General features: G+C 29.8%; 3 protein-coding genes across 3 annotated transcripts in view; all 3 read left to right on the top strand.

Annotated features, from left to right (window-relative positions):
* The first annotated feature begins 4,631 nt into the window (after positions 1–4,631).
* On the top strand, positions 4,632–5,453 carry LOC113372531 (probable NADH dehydrogenase [ubiquinone] 1 alpha subcomplex subunit 12). The gene is made up of 3 exons (XM_026612873.1): positions 4,632–4,744; positions 4,842–4,947; positions 5,304–5,453. Exons 1-3 carry the CDS (start codon positions 4,632–4,634, stop codon positions 5,451–5,453), a joined length of 369 nt encoding a protein of 122 aa, XP_026468658.1.
* A 1,997-nt stretch (positions 5,454–7,450) lies between these two features.
* Positions 7,451–12,197, top strand: LOC113364225 (signal recognition particle 54 kDa protein-like). Its single transcript, XM_026606717.1, has 2 exons — positions 7,451–8,536; positions 11,633–12,197. Exons 1-2 carry the CDS (start codon positions 7,451–7,453, stop codon positions 12,074–12,076), a joined length of 1,530 nt encoding a protein of 509 aa, XP_026462502.1. The 3' UTR covers positions 12,077–12,197.
* A 1,886-nt stretch (positions 12,198–14,083) lies between these two features.
* The window catches only part of LOC113363268 (UPF0518 protein GJ17503-like), a gene marked incomplete at its 3' end in the record, with an annotated part of 23,817 nt that continues 13,838 nt past the window's right edge, over positions 14,084–24,062 (top strand). Inside the window, 8 exon segments of the mRNA XM_026605758.1 lie at positions 14,084–14,205; positions 14,286–14,628; positions 16,462–16,578; positions 16,642–16,826; positions 17,091–17,348; positions 17,619–17,782; positions 19,654–19,799; positions 20,021–20,107. Of these exon segments, the coding sequence (XP_026461543.1) occupies positions 14,473–14,628; positions 16,462–16,578; positions 16,642–16,826; positions 17,091–17,348; positions 17,619–17,782; positions 19,654–19,799; positions 20,021–20,107 (1,113 nt within the window).

Raw genomic sequence — 24,062 nt, 5'->3', positions numbered from 1 at the left:
TGTCCCGGATTCAAAATTTCTGTCCTGAATGTTCAAAAAATGTTTCAATAATAAAAAAAGAGTGCGCGTAAGGATCATACGCGATTGAAGTAAAACTTATTTGCTACTGTATAAAGTAGCAAATTTAAGTTGAGTAAAAATAAATACATCATATAAAAATTTTGAATAATGTTTATTAGTAATATGATAACACTCGTGATGCACACACTTATTAGTGTCGTCAATCATTATACACATTTATATAATGATAAATTATGAATTATATATTTATGATTACATTAAAAATATGTATAATATTTACAAACAATAATGTAATCAAAGTCGTACTTGAAATATGACATGATCGTTTTAAAGTACTTGCTGATTAATAAATTCTATAATATTCATTCACACAGTGGATTATGTTAAACAACGCCTAAACAAATATTGTTTTCACAATTTCACACATCATGTAACAATTGTGTTTGAAAAACTTCATGTAATTAAAATTAACTGTTTTTATTTTTTTACTTTTTCGCTGACGATATAATCTCATTCTCAATATCTGTCTTGCCTATAAAATTGAAGCCATACTTTTATATTTGTTTTATTTATCAAGCCCTGCACATAGCTTGATCTATGAATCATTTGCTTTTTTATGTGAACGTTAATGCAATAATCATCAATATTACGAGGTAATAAATTAACCATATTATTAATGTCAACAGGCACATTTATAATTTGGCCAAACATTCCAAATTGTCCATTTGCATGTCGCAATCGTCTAATTCTTTCCTTTCAACCTTTCAGATTCAGTATCTAGATAATTTGGTATAGGTGGAAATACAAACCCGTTAAATTTACACAAAGTGGGAATTTTACCCGAATTTAATATCTTTCGACAAGTTCCAACATGATTATTTAAATCAATATTCAAAAAACATTATTAAGAATTTGTTTTTGAGCATCATTTGATCTTTCTAAGTCACTTTGAAGCCAAAGTCGATCAAACACAAAAACATACATAGCCAAAGCTATCATTTCTTACGCAGCGCAGATTTTTCCTTAGTTTCATTATTTATTTGCGATCATTTGCACTACAATTATTTATGGGGGACGGATAAAATATTCTTCCGATCCTGACATTTTTATTAACTCACGAATTATACTGCTAACCCATTTCGCGCCTAAAGAAGTTTTACTTCAAAAAATGTTTAGAGACTACGAGCTAATTACAAAACTCAAGTGAAAGTCGACACATTTTGTTTGTTTTTGACATATGATTTGACATTGATGTATTTTTTGTTTTGCTCGCAGACTAGATCGAATAATTGCGATAGCTGCGCTACTAGCGTCGTAGTCTTCAACTACACGTTGGCGTTTTCGTTGCATTTGTACGGATTTACACCCGTGTCGCGCCTAAAGAAGTTTTTACACCCATGTCGCGCCTAAAGAAGTTTTACTTCAATAATTTTACAAAATTTAATCCGGGATTGTAAATTTTCGTACTACGCGTATAGATATTTCCTGTTATCGATTTCATCGATTCAAAAACCAATCGATAGTGTTTTACCCCGCATATTTTTTTCTGATAAATATCTATTTTTTCCTCCGCAAAAAAGCTGTTTACGTTATTCCATCCCCTTGACATTGACGTCGACGTCGACGTCGTCGTCTTCTGATGCGGTAAGCCGCTTCGTTGACAAGCAATCATTATATTCTGATGTGACTTTATCGCAAAAATAATAATAATAATAAATAAAACGCAAATCCCTCAATACTCTATACAACAACACAACGAGACAAAGACGAAAAAAAAACATGATGTGGCTGGAGAAAAAAGTCCTTTTAGGCGACGAATTGAATTTTTGATTGTGGGATGAGGAAAGGTGGTTGTTGGAGATGAATTATGATGAGGATTTGTGATTATGTGAAAGAGAAGATTATGTACACTAATTTTATTTTGTCAAGCCATTCTAAGGAGGCATAGAAATTTGAAAAATGTAAGTACACTCGTGTAAAGTAAAGCACGATGCTGTACACCGCTAGTTAACTTCCCGAAGGAGAAGTTTATGTTTATGTTTTCATCAAAAATTCCGATTCGCTAATTTTATGTTTTCTCGACGTTTCGAGCCATTCTGAATCGAATGAGACCAAATTTGGAAAAAGTATGTGTGTGTGTGTGAACAGATCTTTGCTGTAAATCGACGTTTTCTCCAAAAACGGCTGGACCGATTCCAAAAATTTAAAAGCCATTCGATGTATCTCGATGAGGACTAGCGTTTCTCAGTTTTGTGCGACGATCGACGGACTGTTTCTTTATAAATCGCAGAAAAATGAAAAAAAAATCGTCCACGTTTTAGCCCGCAATTTTGAATCGATTTTGAAAATTCAAAAGCCGTTCGATAGATATTGATTGGGAATCGTGATGATTAGTTTTTTGTAAAGATCGGCCGGGCCGTTTTCTTTTAATAAATTAAAAAAAAAATTCGACGATTTTTATGTTTTTTTTTAACGGTAGATGCCATAGTCTTGTAGATCATACAAATAATTACGGCCCTACGACAAGTCGTTTAATTTTAAAATTTTTTCAAAGTTTTCAAAGTTAGTATCGTTTCTTTTTGGCGTGTGTCAAAATTTGACCTTTGATAGACGTTTTCTCAAAAACGCCTGAACCGATTTCAGAAATTAAAAGCCATTTGATGTATCTCAATGAGACTATCGTTTGTTCAGTTTGTGGGACGATCTGCCGAGCCGTTTTCTTTGTAATTTGGAAAAAAGGGTTAAACTTTTCGTCCACATTTAAGCTCATACTACCGAATCGATTTAAAAAAATCAAAAACTGTTCGAAAGATATTAATTTGAAAATGATACGATTAGTTTTAGGTGAAAATCTAACGAGCCGATTTAATGGAACTTTTTTTGGCTATATATATCATGGTCTTATAGAACTTTGAATATTACGACCTTATGGCAAGTAGTTTAATTTTAAAATTCATCAAAGTTTGAGAAAATTAGTAGTTTTTTGACGTCTGTTTAAATTAAAGTTTGATGATTTATTTGGTATAACGATAGAGTAGCAACTTGGTCTCAATGAACATACTAAACCATTAAAGTCCTACGGAAACTGGTTCAATTATAAAAAATTTTGTTTTTTGAAAATTTGCTTTTAGAAAATACTCCGAGTTAACGTGTTCGTTCGTTTTCAATTATGTGTAATAAATCCACTCGGAATACTTTTAATTACGCCAAAATTAATTTATTTTTATTGATTAAGTCGTTATTTTCACATATCGGAAAGTTACACATATTTTTATGAAACCTATATTTCATGTAAAGCGGGTTAGATGTACAGTAATGTAGTAAGATACCATAAATAGTAAACTATACTACCTAAAAGTACCCAATTGGCCATATTACTGTGGAAACGTGTGGTAAGTACTTATAATTGTAAAAGAATCTTTGTGTCTTATTTTAGTAAATAAGAGTGACCATAATTCTGTTTCTTATTACAACGACAGTGAAAAATGTACGACAATCAAAACGACGGGGCGCCCGACGGCCGCCCGCCCGCACGTTGAGAGTAGAGACACATTCAAGTCCACTAAAGAAAAAAAACATTTTTATAACTCGTACGCCATGTATATAAAATATTATTTATTATTATTACAACAAAAACACATCGCCGTGTGTCTCTATACCGATTTTAATTAACCGACTTTTTTTGTAAATGAATCCGTCGTCGTCGTCGTCGGACGTGCCGTGGACAGATGACGTCGAGGTGTCTTTTTTTGGTTTGTTAGGGGTAATTATTTTATTGCCATGGCGAAATTAATTATTTAGCGTCTTTGGTGGTATGGTAAGTGGATATATTAGTAGGTGTAAGTGGCATTGTGCCTTGAGGCAAGTTGCATGAACTATAATAATAAACTAGTGGTGCATGGCTTCGTGCATTGAGGCAAATTTCTGAAACTTGCCGTACCGTAATGAGGAATATTGAGTAGAGAGCTTGCTTCAAAAGCTTTAACAAGTCGCCTTTTGAAGAATTTTAAGGAAGGAAATAAATGTTTAATTAAAACGAAACTTTCAGGTTTTATTATTACATATTTCAACATTCTTCTCAATTTTTTCGTTAAAATATATGTCATAATATGCCGGGTACAAGCATTTTGCCGATGCGCCACGAGCGTGCAAGTGTCTTTTGGCGAGAAAGATGCAGTTCACAATTTCCATCCTAAAAAATACAGAAATTTTTGCAACTTGAAAAAAATCATGTTTTTTTCAAAATTTTACTTTAGATTGTTTATAAAGTGGGTTAATTATAACATTTTTTAAGTTTTTTTAGTTCAACTAGAATAAAATTTATTCCTGAATACTGTGAATTTTGTCTCGATACGTTACGTTATTTGATCGAATGTTTTTCAACCATTCAAATCCATATTGTATCCATACATACATACACACACATCCATTTTTCTGAGGTATGCCAAAATGTTCAGAAACCTTCAAAACGTCGAAAAATGCAAAATTTTCATTTTAAGTTAAAAAAAAAACAACTGACTGTTTAACAAATTGACAATTTTTACTTGTGCATTCTTAAATAAAAATATTTTGAAATTATTTAATTATTATTTAATTATTTATTACTCACAATGGCATCGTTAATTAAAGATTTAATAATGAGTCCTATTGAACCAATGAAAAATCTTATAAAAATCATCAAATTTAATGGAGGCATTCGTAAAAGCATTTATACATTGTACAGGTGAGAATGTAACTTATTGATGTTATAAATTAATCTAAAATCAAAAAATTATTGACAAACAGAATGGATAGTCTTAAATCGGCAAATATGTTGGTAGGGATCGATATGGAAATAAATATTATGAAAATCCAAGATATTTCTTTCCAACAAATAGATGGGTTGTGTATGCTGAACATCATGGTCTAAACTATGATGCATCTCAGGTAAATAAAAAAAATATAAATAATATTTAGAATCATACTACACTTTCATAATAGCATATGCTCCTTCTTTTTTTTTCAAATAGTTTGTAAAGGTCTCATGAAAAGCTTTATAGGTTGTTGGGTTAGATTTCAACCTTTGGAACTTTGGACTGTAAAAATACTGATTTGTTTATATAATATGATATTTTTAGCAAGTTTTTATTACAATTAATGCTCAAAGGCTAAAATAAGCTCGATTCAGGGTAGCTACTTTCCGGTACCGTCATGAAGATAGCTGTATTCATGGCCAATATAATAATACAAAAATACGCTTGAAGATAGTTATGAAAAACATAAAAATTACAAATATTTTTTAGGGTTCTCCCGAGTGGCAAGGCTGGTTACATCATCGTACAGCAAATCCACCAGAATCCGATAATTTACCCCATTGTTATTCGTTAGAACATAACGAAAATAAAAACAGGAACCAGAGACCAGTATTATCCATATTCTACAACCAGGCCTAAGATTTTGATATGGACTCCTCCTAAACCTGTTGAACCTAAATGCAAAAAGAATGTATAAACGATTATTAAAATATCTCAACTTGAAAATTTATTGTATGAATTGCTTCGTAATACTAATAAGAATTACACTCGTTTTATTAAATGATAATTTAAATCAGTTAAACTTGTATGTATTTAGTCACAAATCGAAATACTTATAGATGTTATGGCAAGGCCATGTTACGCTTCAACTTGCATACATTATACCAATGCATCATACTGAATACCGTCAAAATGTCATGTATTTGCTGTGGATTCAGGCGTTTCACACATAAACTGCAACGTCACTTTTATGTTATGGAGCTGAGTCAGAAAGACTCTGTTATCTAAGTTGTTTTTTTGACGTTGTGCGGTTTCTAAGTTATATTTTCTACCGACACCTGAAAAATATGCCTGAATGCACACCAACGACATGGCTTTTGTCAATATTTATATGAAAAGTTCTTCATAACATGGCTTTGCCATAACATTTTTCTATTATGCGGCAGAATCGGTTTCTTAGTCTATTATTTACACATACACCGGGAAGTTTATGCGAATTTGCCTTAAGGTTAAATATCTAGTAATACTATTTTTTTGATAATACCAATAAACTAGTGGTGCATAATATCGTGTCTTAAGGCAAATTGCTAGAACTTCTTTGAACTTAACAATTTTGTAGGAATTTGATTTTTTTTATATTCTGATTTTTTTTTTGATAAATTTCAACTTTTTTAAAAGCAAAACGTTGCATAAGACTAACTGTTTTTTAGAGTAGAAATATCGAAGCGCGTAAGCGCCGCGTCGTAGTCTACCGTGTAAACAATGGTACGGAACCCATAGAAATGTACACAAAATTTGTACTTATCATTATAATATTTATAAAATATCTGATAATTTGATGTGCATATGTCTAATGATCTTTTTGGACCGTCAAATGGCCTTTTTACTTTTTTGTACTAGATCTCCGCAAACGCTGGACCTGCCCTTCCAAAAATTTCACCAATTGTTTATTTTGTCAATACAAGTAAAATGTTTTTTGAATCATTCAAATCGGACGCTCCGTTCTTTTAAAAACTTGAATACCATTTTGGCATGTTTTGCCCCGTATCTCCGATACGGCTAGACGTGCCTTTGCCAAAAACTAATCAGAACGTCTCCTTATCAACACGAATCGAATGTGTTTTTAATTATTCAAATCGGTGAAGTTCCCAAAATAGTCGACGAAAATTTGTATCCGCACACACACACACACACATACATCCATTTTTCTAAGGTATGCCAAAATGTTCAGAACCCTGAAACGTAAATATATATAAAAAAAATCATTTTCGATTTTTTTACGATTACTATAAACTTACTCTACGGAAAATTATAAAAAAAAAAACGATTTTCAGAAAATGCAAACTGTGTATATAACCCCTTAAGTGTGTATTTAGTTATTTACATGTATCTGAAAGATCATGCAACTTGCTTTGGCAATATGCCTTATAAGGAGTCTAATAATTAATTGTTATTAATTATATTTAAATACACAAACGATTATTTTAAATACATAATTCAAGATTCGTATTTCAAAATTTGTATTATTTGTTGGCAGTGTTCTGAACTTGTTCTGTGTTGACAGCTCCGTTTATTTCTAATGTTGGTGCTTGTATTGATACGTGTGTCGACTTTTATATTTTGTCATATGTCAAGATGAATTTTTCGATTCAAAAATAATTATAAAATATTAAAAAGATTCACAACAAAGTATAACAAAACATGTTCTTATTGAAATACAATTTTTGTTAATAATTATATAACAATGCATGTATCTTAGTAAACAAATAGTTCGATATAGCATATGTTTTTGGCAGAATTTACATTTGATTTAAAGTTGTGCTATGACAAAATTCATATATTTAGTAAAAGAAATAATTTGACATATTATATTTAATTATTAAGTATATAGTTGTATATATATATAGTTTATCAAAATGGTGTTAGCAGATTTAGGACGCAAGATAACCTCTGCGTTACAGTCGCTGAGTAAAGCAACTGTAATTAATGAAGAGGTTTTAAATTCTATGTTAAAAGACATCTGTGCAGCCTTACTAGAAGCCGATGTCAACATTCGTTTAGTCAAAAAATTAAGAGAGAATGTACGATCTGTCATCGACTTTGAAGAAATGGCTGGAGGCCTCAACAAGAGACGTATGATCCAGTCAGCAGTGTTCAAAGAACTTGTCAAACTTGTAGACCCCGGAGTAAAACCCTTCCAACCTGTTAAAGGCAGACCGAACGTCATCATGTTTGTAGGTTTACAAGGTTCAGGTAAAACAACAACATGTACAAAACTCGCTTATCATTATTTAAAAAAGAACTGGAAATCTTGCCTGGTCTGTGCTGATACCTTCCGTGCCGGTGCTTACGATCAGGTTAAACAAAATTGTACAAAAGCTAGAATCCCTTTCTACGGTAGCTACACAGAAGTTGATCCTGTAGTTATTGCCCAAGATGGTGTAGATATGTTTAAGAAGGAAGGCTTTGAATTTATTATTGTTGATACCAGTGGTAGACATAAGCAAGAAGAATCTTTGTTTGAGGAAATGTTAGCAGTTTCTAATGCTATACGTCCTGATAATATTATTTTCGTCATGGACGCTACTATTGGACAGGCTTGTGAAGGACAAGCGAAGGCTTTTAAAGAAAAAGTAGACATTGGTTCGGTTATTATCACAAAATTGGACGGTCATGCTAAAGGTGGAGGTGCCTTATCAGCTGTAGCAGCCACAAATAGTCCTATTATCTTTATAGGTACAGGAGAACACATAGACGACTTAGAACCTTTTAAAACTAAACCTTTCGTAAGCAAGTTGTTGGGTATGGGTGATATAGAAGGCTTGATCGATAAAGTTAATGAATTAAAATTGGATGATAATGAAGAATTATTAGAGAAAATAAAACACGGGCAGTTTACAATGCGTGATATGTATGAACAGTTTCAGAATATTATGAAAATGGGACCGTTTTCACAAATTATGGGCATGATTCCTGGATTTTCACAAGACTTCATATCTAAGGTAAGTATAAAATAGAAATAAAAAATATTTCAATATTTGTTAACTTACCATAGGGCAAGTTATAGTAATCGCAAAAAAATCGAAAATGAAAATTTTTGCATTTCTCGACGTTTCAAAGGTTTCTGAATATTTTGGCATACCTTAGAAAAAATGGATGTATGTGTGTGTATGATACAAATTTTCGTCGACGATTTCGGGAACACCGATCAACCGATTTGAATAATTCGAAGAACATTCGATTCGTATTGATAAGGAGACGTGCTGATTAGTTTTTGGCGAAGGCAGGTCTAGCCGTTCCGAAGATACGGGGCAAAAAGTGCCGAAAACGGTAACTCAGTTTTTAAGAGAACGAAGCGTCCGATTTTAATAATTCAAAAAACATTTTACTTGTATTGACAAGGAGAAGAACCGATCAAATTTTCATAAAGGCAGGTCTAGCGGTTTCGGAGATCTAATGAAAGAAGTAAAAAAAAAATGCCATTTGGCGGTCAAAAATGAACATTAGACATATGCACATCAAATTATCAGATATTTTATAGAGATTTTATCAATAAGTATAAATTTGGTTTACATTCCTATGGGTTCCGTACCAATGTTTATTCGTTAGACGGCGACGCGGCGCTTACGCGCTTCGATAATTCGTCTCTATGCGCAGTTAAAGGAGTACGATTGCTTTGTAAAAAAGTTCAGATTTTCCAAAATATGTCAAAATAAAGAAAACATTTTTTTTAAAAAAAAAAATTTTTTTTCAAAAAAAGTAATTTTTTGTCAAATTCCTAGTTTCTCAAAAATCTAATTTTTTCTAAGTCAATATTTTTCAAAAATATTAATCGTTTTTAAAAAAATAATAATATTTGGTACGGGAAGTTCTAGCAATTTGCCTTAAGGCACGATGCCATACACCACTAGTTTAAAATCGATTCGGTAGTTTGAGCTTAAATGTGGACGAAAAGTTATACACTTTGTTTCAAACTACAAAGAAACGGCTTGGCAGATTGTCGAACAAAACTGACAAACGATAGTCCTCACCGAAATACATCAAATAATGGCTTTTAAATTTCTGAAATCGGTTCAGGCGTTTTTGAGAAAACGTCGATGAAAGTTCTAATTTCGACAAATGCCAAAAAGACCATACTAATTTTTGCAAACTTTGACGAATTTTTAAAGCTAAACGAGTTGTCGTAGGGCCGTAATATGTTAGTATGATCTAGAACAGGCATCGGCAACCTACGGCACGCGTGCCAAGCTTGGCACGCGCGGGCGTTTTGCATGGCACTCTACAAAATAATCAGGGCAATCGCAAATATATCGAGACGAAGTGATTTTTAAATAAGAAAAAATGTTGAAATATAATTGTAGTAATTTTACACCCATTGCAGTATTGTTTACAAACATTGTAGTAATTTCACACCCATTGTAGTATTTTTACAAACATTGTAGTAATTTTACACCCATTGTAGTATTTTTACAAACATGTAGTATTTTTACACCCATTGTAGTATTGTTTACAAACATTGTAGTAATTTACACCCATTGTAGTATTGTTTACAAACATTGTAGTAATTTTACACCCATTGTAGTATTTTTACAAACATTGTAGTAATTTTACACCATTGAAGTATTGTTTACAAACATTGTAGTAATTTTACACCCATTGTAGTATTTTTACAAACATTGTAGTAATTTTACACCCATTGTAGTAATGTTTACAAACATTGTAGTAATTTTACACCCATTGTAGTATTTTTACAAACATTGTAGTAATTTTACACCCATTGTAGTATTGTTTACAAACATTGTAGTAATTTTACACCCATTGTAGTATTTTTACAAACATTGTAGTAATTTTTATTTATTTATTTATTTATTCATAAGCAAGCCGTAATCAATAATAATAGATATTATTTCAGGCTCTTGTCAAGCAAATTTTTAATTTTTAATTTTTAATTTCATTTTACACCCATTGTAGTATTTTTACAAACATTGTAGTATTTTTACACCCATTGTAGTATTTTTACAAACATTGTAGTAATTTTACACCCATTTTAGTATTGTTTACAAACATTGTAGTAATTTTACACCCATTGTAGTATTGTTTACAAACATTGTAGTAATTTTATACCCATTGTAGTGTTGTTTACAAACATTGTAGTAATTTTACACCCATTGTAGTTTTCGTTACAAACATTTGTAGTAATTTTACACCCATTGTAGTATTGTTACAAACATTGTAGTAATTTTACACCCATTGGACTTATGTACATCAAATTATCAGATATTTTATAGAGATTTTAATACTGTGTACATATTTTGTGTAATTTTTTTTGGGTTCAGTACCAAGATTTTTAATTTCAGTAAGGAAAGTTCTAGCAATTTGAATTAAGGCACGATGCCATGCACCCACTAGTTAATACAAAAGTTTGAAAGATAAATTTGGTTATAATTCTTCTCCCGCAGACCCTGGTTATATATTTCAGGCGGCACCCTGAATCATATTGGTAGAGTGGCTCGGCACACCACAGTTAAAGCTTGCCGACCCCTGATCTAGAAGACTATGGTAAATATCGTCAAAAAAAAATCATAAAAATCGTCGAAATTTTTTTTTAAAAAACTTTATTACAAGAAAACGGCCCGGCCGATCTCTACCAAAAACTAATCAGCACGATTCCCAACCAATGTCTTTCGAACGGTTTTTGAATTTTCAAAATCGATTCAGAATTGCGGGCTAAAACGTGGACGAAAATTTTTCACTTTTTTGCAATTTACAAAGAACGGCCCGGGCGATCGTCGCACAAAATTGACAAACATAGTCCTCATTCAGATACATCGAGTGGCTTTTAAATTTTTGAAATCGGTCCAGCCGTTTTGGAGAAAACGTCGATTTACGGTAAAAAATCTGTTCACACACACACACACACACACACATACTTTTTCCTTAAATTTGGTCTCATTCGATTCAGAATGGCTTGAAATGTCGAGAAAACATAAAATTAGCGAATCGGATTTTTTGATGAAAACATAAACTTCTCCTTCGGGAAGTTAATAAATATTTTTATATTTGTTAATTATAATATTTACAATTTTCAATTATATTAGGGAAGCGAGCAGGAATCAATGGCCCGTCTCAAAAAATTCATGACAATGATGGACAGTATGAATGACGGTGAACTGGACAACAGAGACGGCGCCAAATTATTCACAAAACAAAACGGTCGTGTTGTAAGAGTCGCCCAGGGCTCCGGTGTCACCGAACGAGAAGTAAAAGAACTCATTACACAATACACAAAGTTTGCTGCAGTAGTTAAAAAAATGGGAGGCGTAAAAGGTCTCTTCAAAGGCGGAGATATGGCCAAGAATGTCAACCCCACACAAATGGCCAAATTGAATCAACAAATGGCCAAAATGATGGACCCGAGGGTTCTGCACCAGCTGGGGGGCACGAGCGGGTTACAAAATATGATGAGGCAGCTGCAGCAAGGTGCTGCCGGAGGTCTGGGAGGCTTAGGAAACCTCATGGGTGGATTTGGTGGAAAACAATAGAGAGTAATGTAATATAATTTGTTAAATTGATGTCATATGCAAAGGAAATTAAATACATACACATGATAAATACAATTAAGAATATAATAAGATTTAAGTCAAGGTTTTTTATAAATAACTTCCAAGTATTTATTATTTGTGTGTGATCAAAATTATGGAAAAATCTTACTTTACAAATATTATGTAAGAGTTGTAATTTACTTTGTTCAATAAAAGTTTTATATCAAGGACAAAAAATCGAAAATGAAAATTTTTACATATCTTGTGTGTGTATGTATGTATTTATGTGTGTGTGTGTGTGTGTGTGTGTGTGTATGTATTCGGATACAAATTTTCGTTGACGATTTCGGGAACACGGTTCAACCGATTTCAATAATTCAAAAAACATTCAATTTCTGTTGATAAGGAAACGTGCTGATTAGTTTTTGTCAAAGGCAGGTCTAGCCGTTTCGAAGATACGGGGCAAAAAGTGCCAAAAACGGTAATTCAGTTTTTGAGAGAACGGAGTACCCGATTTGAATGTTTCAAAATACATTTTACTTGTATTGACGAAATGAAGAATTGATAAAATTTTGGGTAAGGCAGGTCTAGCAGTTTTGGAGATACAGACGAAAAAATGGAAAAAAAAATAAAATGTGAAATTTGGCGGCCAAAAATGATCATTAGATATATGCACATCAAATTATCAAATATTTGATAAAAATTTCAAAAATTAGTACTAATTTTGTTAGAATTTTGTAAGGTTTCGTACCAAGATTGTTAATTTTCAAAGTTACTTTATACGGTTCAAGCAATTTTCAAAATTTTCAGAAAATATTTTTTTTCAAAATTATCAAAAATTTACAAAGGTAACACTTCAAATATGAATTTTAAATTTACAATTCAGTATATACATATATATACATATTTCAAATGCGTTATTCTAATCGTAAGAAATACATCCTCAGATGGATTTATCCTACATCTCTTCTTAATGTAAACATTCTTAAGTGTTTTATGCTATCAGATCGTCGATATATGATGTATAAGCAACAAAATATAGAGCATTTATAATTATCTATCTGATAATATTTAAAAGAATTGTTAATTACTGATCAATATATATTAATTACTGTTTTTTCCTGGAATATTTAATTATGATACGGAATGTTCCAGCAATTTGTCTCGAGGCACAATGCTATGCACCACTAGTTTGAAAAACATTCGATTCCCATTGACAAGGAGACGTTCTATTTTTTTTTTTTTTTTTGAAAAGCAGGTCCAGTCGTTTTGGAGATATGAAACAAAAAGTGCAAAAAATGGCAGAGAACGGAGCGTCCGATTAGAATTATTCATAAACAGTTTACTTGTATTGACTAATTTAAGAATTAATCACATATTTGAGACGGCAGGTCCAGCGGTTTTGGAACGCAAAAAAAGTTAACCAGCAGCGCTGCGTATCCTGGTAACCGGATGTCACTTGTAGCGTTTTATATCAAGGACAAAAAATCTAAAAGAATTTTTTTTGCCTACTTTAGAAAGAAAACGAATTCTTGTGAGAATGTGTGTATTTATGTAGGTACAAGCGTATGTGCGGATACAGTTTTTAGTCGACGATTTAACGACGATTAACGAAAAAGTTAATCAGTGGCGCTGCGTATCGGTGTTGCAATTTGGAACTATACATTTGTTTCCTTTATCAAATTTAACTTGCAACGGAAGTCATCTGGTTATCTGTTTTAATTGGTTTAGCAAAAGAAGATAGCAACAGACATTAAATTTGAAATAAAAGTCTCATTTTTTTAACGTACATTCACATATGAAGATTTTGGACAAAAATTATCATTATGATAAAATATTTATGTGGAGTTGAATTTATATGATGCACTTAAAAGACAATTTAATAATAAATATGCTTAATTTTAACATTTTTAATTCATTTTCAAAAATTTTATCAACTAGTTCCATCTATGTGGTGCATGTTGGTAACAGTCACATGTTTCCATCTTGTCACTCTTGTCAGCAGCTTCATGGTATTTATAGCAAAAAAATTCGACTAGTTTTGCATTATTTGTTTATTTTATTAAAATAGTTTAATAGTATTCCCACGATGTACCCGTTATTATTTTTAGATAAAGCAATTAATTAAGGTACTCACAGTTCAAATAATACATCATCAATTCTTTTTTGTACCATTTAATAACTAACCATATTTATTCTATTTTGACAGATTTTCAATTTGTGTCAAATCCACTCGTCCCAGTTCTCAAGCCATAAAAAATAATGAACCACACATTCAAAATAATGTGAATTACTTTTAGTTTAGTTTATGTCAATTCTGAATAGAAGTTATCACAATGAAAGTACAGATTGTGCCATATCAGTGTATTTGATGATTCATACAAGAATAAGAAAAAATGAGTTGGTTGAGGTCCAGCCCTTTGAGGAACAGCTTTTCTCGACAAGGATCTGTGAGGGCTTTGGATTCGAATACAAATTGTGACCCTAAGGCTTGTTATGATAGCTTTTGCAAACATTGGCAACAGGCTTATGATATTATACAAAAATCACAGGTTAGAGTTGTAAAAGTTATTTTTAAACTGGTGTAAAATGATATACTGGGAAAATGATAATTGAGAAAAAATCTTGAAAACTTTTGTTTAGCCGAATTCAAATTTGAGAATATCATTAATGATGAACATATTTTGTTCACAATAATTTTTTTATCATTTTATTTTTAAATTTATTGTGAATTCTGAATTTTGATTTATAAAGCTAATCAAATTATGATATTTTAATCCTTATGTACTATGAATGCTATCACATTCACGTCAAGTATTTTTTTAGATGAATTCATTTATAGAGAAATAATAAAATAATACGAAAATACCCAAAGAATCATTTATTTGCTAGCTTTTGTATAATAATTACAAAAATTTGAGGTTATATAAAATTAAATTCAAATTTAGACTTATATGATCTCAAAATTTGAATGCTACAGCATTCATATCACTCTGCATCACAATGAAAATGAACGCTAGAAATATAAAAAAACATAAATTCAATTCAATTTAATTATTATATTTTTGTATAATACAAATATTTAATCCATAAAATTGGATCAAATGTACAAACTAGGACTTTCGAAAGGTTTTTTATTTTTATTTATTTATATATATACATTATTTTCATATCTCAGTCAGACAGAGGTGTCTGGTATGAGAGATTATGAAAAACCATTTTCATATAATATATACATTTTATTTGACTATAATATCTATTTCGTTAATATATCTATATATAATTAAAATATTTTTATATATAACTCTTTAGACTTCTTTGTCTTCAATTTCCTTATAGTATTTCTTTATTTTTCTTTTAAATTTATCGTCATTGTTGGTCATCTTAATATCGTTTGGCAATTCGTTATATATTTTGCTGGCACTCCATATGACATTTTCTCTCAAGTTCTTTCTTCTATCGTGTTCATTGTGAAAATTGTTGTGTTGTCTAGTGTAGTGTTCATGTATATCTTGATTTATGTCTTGTTGCACTTGTTTTAATTCGGTTAAATTTCATTTTGTGTATTAGTTTTTCATTTTTCTATTTTAATTATGTTATTTAGTGAATGATTATTTGTTTCTCTCTGTAAGTATGTGTTAAATGTGGAAAATTATATGCTATTTTTGTGGCTTTATTCATTATTTTCTGTATGTCATTTAAGTTTGCTTTAGTTGTTTGGCTCCATGTTGTTATTCCATTTAAATTATAAGTATTATTCGCGTTTTAAGAATCAGTATTTTATTTTTTTTGCTGAAAGGGTGGATCCTTTTCAATGCCCCTGTTAATGTTCTTATCGTTTTTTTGATTTTGTTTATTTGTTCTGTCCATGTCAGTTTTTCATTTATTATCAGTCCTAAGTATTTTATGCTTTCCACTTCTTCTATTTCTCTATTATTTACTTTAATATTTATTTTAGTGTTCTCGGTATTTTTTCTATGTTTGTAATATATGTATTTTATTTTATCGATGTCAAATGCTAGTTTATTTTCAGTTAGCCACTCGGTGTATATTTTCATGTCCTGTGTTTATAGTATCTTCAAGTCTTTTTTTATCCTTATCTGCATATACTATGGCAGTATTGTCTGCATATACTATGTAATTTCCCTTTGAATTTGCGTCTTTAAGGTTATTGATCTATAATAGATATAATAAAGGTCCTAATACAGTACCTTGTGGAACACCACAGGTTATGCTACATCCTCCACTTGTAAAATTTCCCACCTTTGTCCTTACCGCCCTTTCCATTCCGTTTTAGAAAAACATATTACTTGGAATATATTTAAAAATATTTACAACAAAAAAACATAATTTTACTATGTATTTAATATCTATTATATTTTTAGATAAACCGACCACCAACCCACGATGATGTTTTAGGAGTAGTAAGCCATTTAGATCACGTAATTACATTATTGCTACTTGAATTACATCATGACAGCAAACCATCTCTATCGAAACAGGTATATTTTGAAAACCAAATTAAATTTACTCAATTTTACTATTTTTACTATCTTTTTTTTTAGACATCATCTACACCGACGACACAGCAAAATCTATGGCATTCTGCTGTAACAAACAGCAATGTTGCAACAAATTCCATGCAGGCTCTTTCGTTAGAAGAAAATACACACAGTACACCTTGTTTGGAACATTTGTTGAGCGAGAATTTATTGGATAAGCTTTATGAATGGGGAATAACTACCGGAAGGTATAAAAAAAATATTAGTATAAATTTAATTTAATATATATATATATATATATATATATATATATATATATATATATATATATATATTGATTGTTTCTTTCCGAACAGTAAATCCAATAATAAAAAACAATTTGTTTGGATTTACTGTTCGGAAAAGAAACAATCAATATATTGAAAAAATCCAGGACTTATCTATTGAATATATATATATATATATATATATATATATATATATATATATATTTCCATATTTCTTTTACCCAGGTACAACAATGCTGTTAAATTAGAACAATTAAAACTCTATGAGATATTAGTCAGCAATTCGAGACAGCATTTGCTAGTTCATGAACCGTTTGTAAGGCCTCTTTTAAAATTATTAGCATCGTGCCAAGGAGAAATATTTCCTAGAGATGTAGAGGCTAGGCTAGTCGTACTGTTGAATCAGTTATGTGTGTCGTTAATGCAGAATGTACATTTACTAGATCTCTTCTTTTTTACACCTCAGGATCACGGTAGCACAAAGTAAGTAATTTTCATATTTTAAAAAGCTTGTGTGAACATATGATAATTTTTTAAAATGAATAATTTTTCTTGTTTTTACAATTTGCAAATGCTATGCTGTAAGTTTCATTATTTTTATACATTTTGGTATAAATTTGTGTTAATTGCAATAATTGAATAAATATTATTCATAAATATAATGATATATCAAATAGTCAAAAGTTTAACTAAACCAAATAATAATGTTCATACAGGTTTTTGATTTCTTTTATTAATTTTTATTATTTCCAGTTTTGTAATTTTTTCACTGCTGATACCATTTGTACACCGGGAGGGGCCAATCGGTCATCAAGCACGAGATGCATTATTGCTGTGCATGGCTTTGTCAAAGAAAAATACAAATATTGGAATGTATATTGCGAAACATTCAAATTTGTGTCCTGTTCTTGCCACAGGTAACTGAGAGCTTGATATATTTTATTTTTATAGCCCAATTTTAAATATTTTAATGATCTTATTTAATGATTTTAACACACTATACGCGGGGCGGGTAAAAATACCCGTTTTTATGTTACAAACATTGATTTACATATGATTAATTAATAGTGTTTGTGGGTAGTTTTTTTTTAGGTTCAATTGATTTAGTTTTTCACCATTTGTTTTAATGTTTTGATATCAGCAATATGTAAATTTCGGACATTTTTTTACATTTCTTCAAATTATTTAAAATTTTCATTTCAAACATTTTAATTTGTACACATTAATAAAAACTAGATAAAATTTACTAAAATCTAGTAAAAACGGTTTTATACACTTTCATATTGAAATTTTGAATAATTCATAGTTGAAATGCAAACTTTAGTTTTTTTGGTAATTCATAATACATGGATTTCGGACATTTTTTTACATTTTTTCAAATAACCCAAAATTTTGATTCCCATTTTGAAGCATTTTAATTTTTACTCATTAATAAAAACTAAATAAAATTTACTAAAATTTAGTAAAAACTGTTTTATACACTTTCATATTGAAATTTTGAATAATTCATAGTTGAAATGCAAACTTCAGTTTTTGGTAATTCATAATACATGGATTTCGGACATTTTTTTAAATTTTTTCAAATAACCCAAAATTTTGATTCCAAGCATTTTAATTTTTACTCATTAATAAAAACTAAATAAAATTTACTAAAATTTAGTATAAACTGTTTTATACACTTGCATATTGAAATATTGAATAATTCATAGTTGAAATGTAGACTTCAGTTTTTTGATAATTTATAATATATGGATTTCGGACATTTTTTTACATTTTTCCAAATAACTTTTAATTTTCGTTCAGGACATTATAATTTGTTTACATTAGTAGAAACTAGATAAAATTTACTAAAATCTAGTAAAAACTGTTTTATACACCTTCATAATAATTTTTTTCATGAAATTTGTTGGAACATTTTATTTTCTTGTAATATATTTAGCAGTATGTGAATTTTGGACATTATTTTACGTTTCTTCAAATTATTTAAAATTTTCGTTTCAAACATTTTAATTTGTAAACATAAATAAAACTAGATAAAATTTACTAAAATCTAGTAAAAACTGTTTTATACACTTTCATATTGAAATTTTGAATAATTCATAGTTGAAATGCAGACTTCAGTTTTTTGATAGTTAATAATATATGGATTTCGAACATTTTTTAACATTTCTTCAAATAACTTTTAATTTTTGTTTAGGATATTATAATTTGTTTACATCAGTAAAAACTAGATAAAATTTACTAAGTGTTATTAAAATCCGTTTTATACACTTTCATAATAAAATTTTGAATAAAACTTGTTGAAACATTTATTTTCTTGTAATATATTTAGCAAGATGTGAGTTTCGGACATTTTTTTACATTTTGTCAAATTACTTAAAATTTTCATTCCAAACATCTTAATTAGTAAAAACTAGATCAACTTTACTAAAATCTAGTAAAAACTGTTTTATACATTTTCATAATAAAATTTTATACAAAACTTATTGGAACATTTATTTCTTAGCAGTATGTGAATTTCGGAAAATCATTTACATTTCTTCAAATAACTTTTAATTTTTATTTCGGACATTATGATTCATTCACATTGTTAAAAACTAGATAAAACTTACTAAATATTAGTATAATATATTATTTACACTTGGGTATAAAAAATTTGAATAACTTCACTTGTAAGGAGGATATTTCAATCTTTTATTAGACTCTTTTATATTTGCACAATTGTTAGTGTTAATACGGTTAAAGTGTTAATAATATTTATAGTGGTTACGTTTTGTTATTTTTCAAGGACTAAGTGGCTTATACTCGTTGTTGCCAACACATTTGGACATAGAATCAGCAGAATGGCACAGATTAACCCCGGATGATGTTAACGATATTCCTGAACTATCCGTATTTATGAACTCATTAGAATTTTGTAATGCTGTCGTTCAAGTGAGTCTTATTATAGATAGATATTTATCTAAATTCAATATATACTACAACTTACTTCAATACAATTACTATTCTTATCACAGTAAAAATATCATCATTATATTATAACATTAAAAACTCAAGTAATAATTAATAATTAATCTAAAAAAAAAAAATGTACGTAATATATTATTATAAAGTAAATTGCATCTAGTTATTTTTATATTTATTATTGTTCTCAGGTGGCTCATCCCATGATCAGACAACAACTGCTCGATTTTTTGTATCAAGGTTTTTTAGTTCCTGTAATGGGTCCAGCGCTTTTGCAGGTATGAGAACATTTTTTGCGTTTTTTTTTTTCGATTTTGCAAAGTCTTTTTGGGATTTGTTTTGCTTATCGACACTTTTGGGGAGAAAAATGTAAATACAATAATAATATTGTATTGGTGGTATCTGTTGCTATTAAATGTAAGAGGTAAAAGATAAAGAAAACAGAGTAAACGAATTATATTAAAAATAGTAATAAAATATTATTTATTGGTGACGTTTTGATTTTTGTACGCTTCTTTCCTGAAGATGGATCATACTTAATCCAAAACGTCGATAATAAAAAGTATTTTTTTAAAAAACTGTTCGGTTTACTACTATTTTTTGTTTTCATTGCATTTTCTGTTCTAAATGAAATTTAGTAAAAGGCTACATGTAAAATTGGTAAATGTTTTTATTTTTTTTGTTGCAAACGAAATCGACATACGCTTGAAGCAACATGCTGCTTATTTTCATATATATGGGATATATAAATTTGTTTTCAATAAGACAAATACATGTTATTTAGAAATTTATTCATATTTTGTACATATTTTATATTTATATCTGCCTCTATTTATGTAACTGTATGTGCACCAAATTTTTCTACTGGTCTTTTCATCAAATTTGAAGTTGATTGAGGTGGGTGGCGGTGTTAAAGAGGTTTATGGCAAAATTTATATTCATCATGCAAACTTTTATTTTATAAACACATCAGCAAAATTAAATAGGTTTGAAGTACTTTTCATGTTGAGGTTTTAGTTAAAAATAACACCTGGAATCATTCATCATGCAAATCATCTCATCGATAACTAATTCAACTTAGAATTCATGGGGCATAACATAGAGTTGTCATGGCAATGTTATCTTATGTTTGTTTATTGGCAGTTAAAATTGTAAAAATGTTTATCTATTTGCTGTGCGACCAGGTATATTTTACAAATAAACAAGCAAGGAAGAATGTTATGATACAGAATCGTCAATGATGCAGTTATCATTAGATGCTTCATTGCTTGTTTATATGTAAATACGCCTGGTCGCACAGCAAATAAATAAACATTTTTACAATTTTCACTGCATAAGATAGCGTTGTCCTATCATTCAACATATAAAACATTTTCCATGTTTTTTTTTAAATTCATCAATGCTTTATAAAAATAACAAAGCACACATATAATATTTGTTTCATATTCAATTTGCTGTTAAGATAATTTTTGGACGTTTTAGCTTTATGTTCATTTTGTAAGGGTTGGAATTTACTGCAATTTATATATAGCCTAAAATAATTTGATAACCAAAAATACAAATTAACAAGAAAAACTGTATAAAATTTGATCTTCTAAGGAAATTTAACCGTTCTCCTATTAATATTAAAGTAAGAGATATTTATAATTGTGGATACATAATTAACATGGATAAAAAAGTGTAAATAGATCACAAACACGGCAGCATTGCCATTACTTCAATTTTAATTCTTTCCGCTCTCCATAGAGTGCTCTCCATAATAGAGGCGCCACTGACTTAGATTTATTTAAAGAAAAAGAAAAACTTGATTATTCGAACAAATGAAATTAGAACATTATATATACGGCTACAAAAATATATTTTCAACTAAATCACAAAAATCTTTATTAGAAAAATATTAAGCATGTAAAGATTTAAAAGTTAAAAAGAATTCTGTTACTTTGGCCCTCTGTTGAGTGCGCAAAACACTAAAACAGGGTAAAGCACATTTGTTCTGTGTTTACACACCATGATAATTAACCAGGTGTAATTGTCATTTTACCTTAATAATAATTTTGCTTTCATCGTGAACTAAGGAATGCGATTTCTAATTGATATACAAAATTATAGTATGTTTTCTTATAATTTAACTACTTGTCTTAGGCCTATAATATTTTAGGACTTTCTCAAATAACACAGTATGATATTTTTCAACGATACTATTTTAAGTAGAGAAAAATAATATTTGAGGAAAAAAATTATTTTCGTTATGTCAAAAACAAGTAGAGAGAGTATGATATTTTTTAAAGTAGAGAGCAAATAATATTTGCGGGAAAAAATCTGTTCATTATCTCAAAAACAAGAAGTATAGCTATATTTTGTTGATACTATTTTAAAGTAGAGGGCAAATAATAATCTTTGCAGAAAAAAAATATTTTTGTTATCTCAAAGCAAGAAGAAAGTATAGTATATTTGTTGATACTATTTTAAAGTAGAGGGCAAATAATAATATTTAATAGGAGGGTTAGAGAACTGCAAGAAACAAATATTTTAAAATATATCATTTTTTATCGATACTATTTACAAGTAGGGGGCAAATAATAATATTTAGGATTTTCGTTCGACCAGGGTAAGAGATTTGTTGGAAAAAATATTTTTATTATCTAAAAAAACAAGAAAAAATAGTTAGTTTTTATCTATACTATTTTAAAGTTGAGGGCAAATGGCATTTTAGGATTTTTGTTCAAACCGGGGTTAACAATTTATTTTAATGATCTCAAAACGAGTAGAGTATAGTATTTTTTAAAGATGCTATTTCAAGTAGAGGGCCAAAAAATAATATTGCGGGAAAATTATTTTTATTATCTCAAAAACAAGTAGAGTGTGGTATTTTTTAACGATACTATTTTAAAGTAGAGGGCAAATAATATTTTAAAATTTTTGTTCGGAACGTGAAGAATATTAGTTTTTATCAATATTATTTTTAAATTAGAGAGCAAATAATTATATTCTAGGACTCTGTTTCAGAGCCAGGTTAAAGGTTGCGTGCAAAAATTATTTCATTATCTTAAATACGAGTACCGTATTTTTTAACAATAACAATATTTTAAAGTAGAGGGCAAAAGATGTAACAAGCCATCGCCTTAAATCGGGCGGCATCGCTATCACGAGATCATGGCCACGTTGTCACAATTTTAGCGAAAGTATTTTTTTTTGTAATAGTTAGTTTTTTGGTTTTGAGATATCTTTCGAATAGTTGAATAGTTGAATATTATATAGGTTCAGGTTCTTTTTTAATAAACCGTGGACGAAAATTTTGCCTTTCTGCTAATTACAAATGACCGGTTCGGCCGATTGTCTCGAAAAACTAATAAAATCGACGAGTGCTCATCGAGTTTCATTAAATGGCTTTTAAATTTTGTAATCGGTTCAGCAGTTTTTGTTTTAAACGCTGATGAACGGTCAAAATATGGTACACATTCATACGCGCGCGCATTTTTAATTCGAGAAGTTAATTATCCTGGATAAATTCATATTACTATTCTGAAGTTCGCACATTAACGGTATGTTCCCCCACTTCAGCAGGGCGATTCAATCATTCTATTCTTTCATCTATGGATTCAATTCAATCCTTTTTGTGCAAACTTTGCATTGAGTCATTCTTTTTATAACATGTGGATTGAGTGCATCGAGTCGTTATTATTATAATTAAACTATGTGGATAATTAAACTATTATAATAATAACGACTCGATGCACTCTAAAGATAAAAACCTTGATTGTTGAATAGTGCTTTTGAAGCTGAGGACTCCAACAGACGTTATGGAAAATATATAACCTCTTCCCGGTACGATATATACACATGTGGTTTTATAATAATCTCTTACATCCTCTCATCGTGTTTTAACTCTTCCACCACGTTGCCATAAATGATTTATGTACATCAATACTAATACTTTTTAATATGAATTTTACCATTTTACCACTTTACCATTTTACAATTTTCTATAAACCGCCTCTACCTAATATTGCAAATTTTCAAAATCAACGACAAAGACTATTTTTACTACCAAGAAATTTGGTGTGCATCCAATTACAGCGTCGTAGTAGGCGACAAACAATTCCGAAATCGCCACAACCACAAACTAGGTACCATACTACTTTGCAGACAGGAATCGAGGAACAAGTAGCAGCACTGCTTATTTGATCTGGTTCTGAGGTCTGTTACGGAACCAGGCCTGCTGAAGACTCTGGT

Source organism: Ctenocephalides felis, unplaced genomic scaffold (genome assembly GCF_003426905.1).
Source record: "Ctenocephalides felis isolate EL2017-DRISC unplaced genomic scaffold, ASM342690v1 CF-g0.4_SCAFFOLD_00845, whole genome shotgun sequence".
NCBI lineage: Eukaryota > Metazoa > Arthropoda > Insecta > Siphonaptera > Pulicidae > Ctenocephalides > Ctenocephalides felis.
This window is presented reverse-complemented; position numbering and strand designations above follow the sequence as displayed.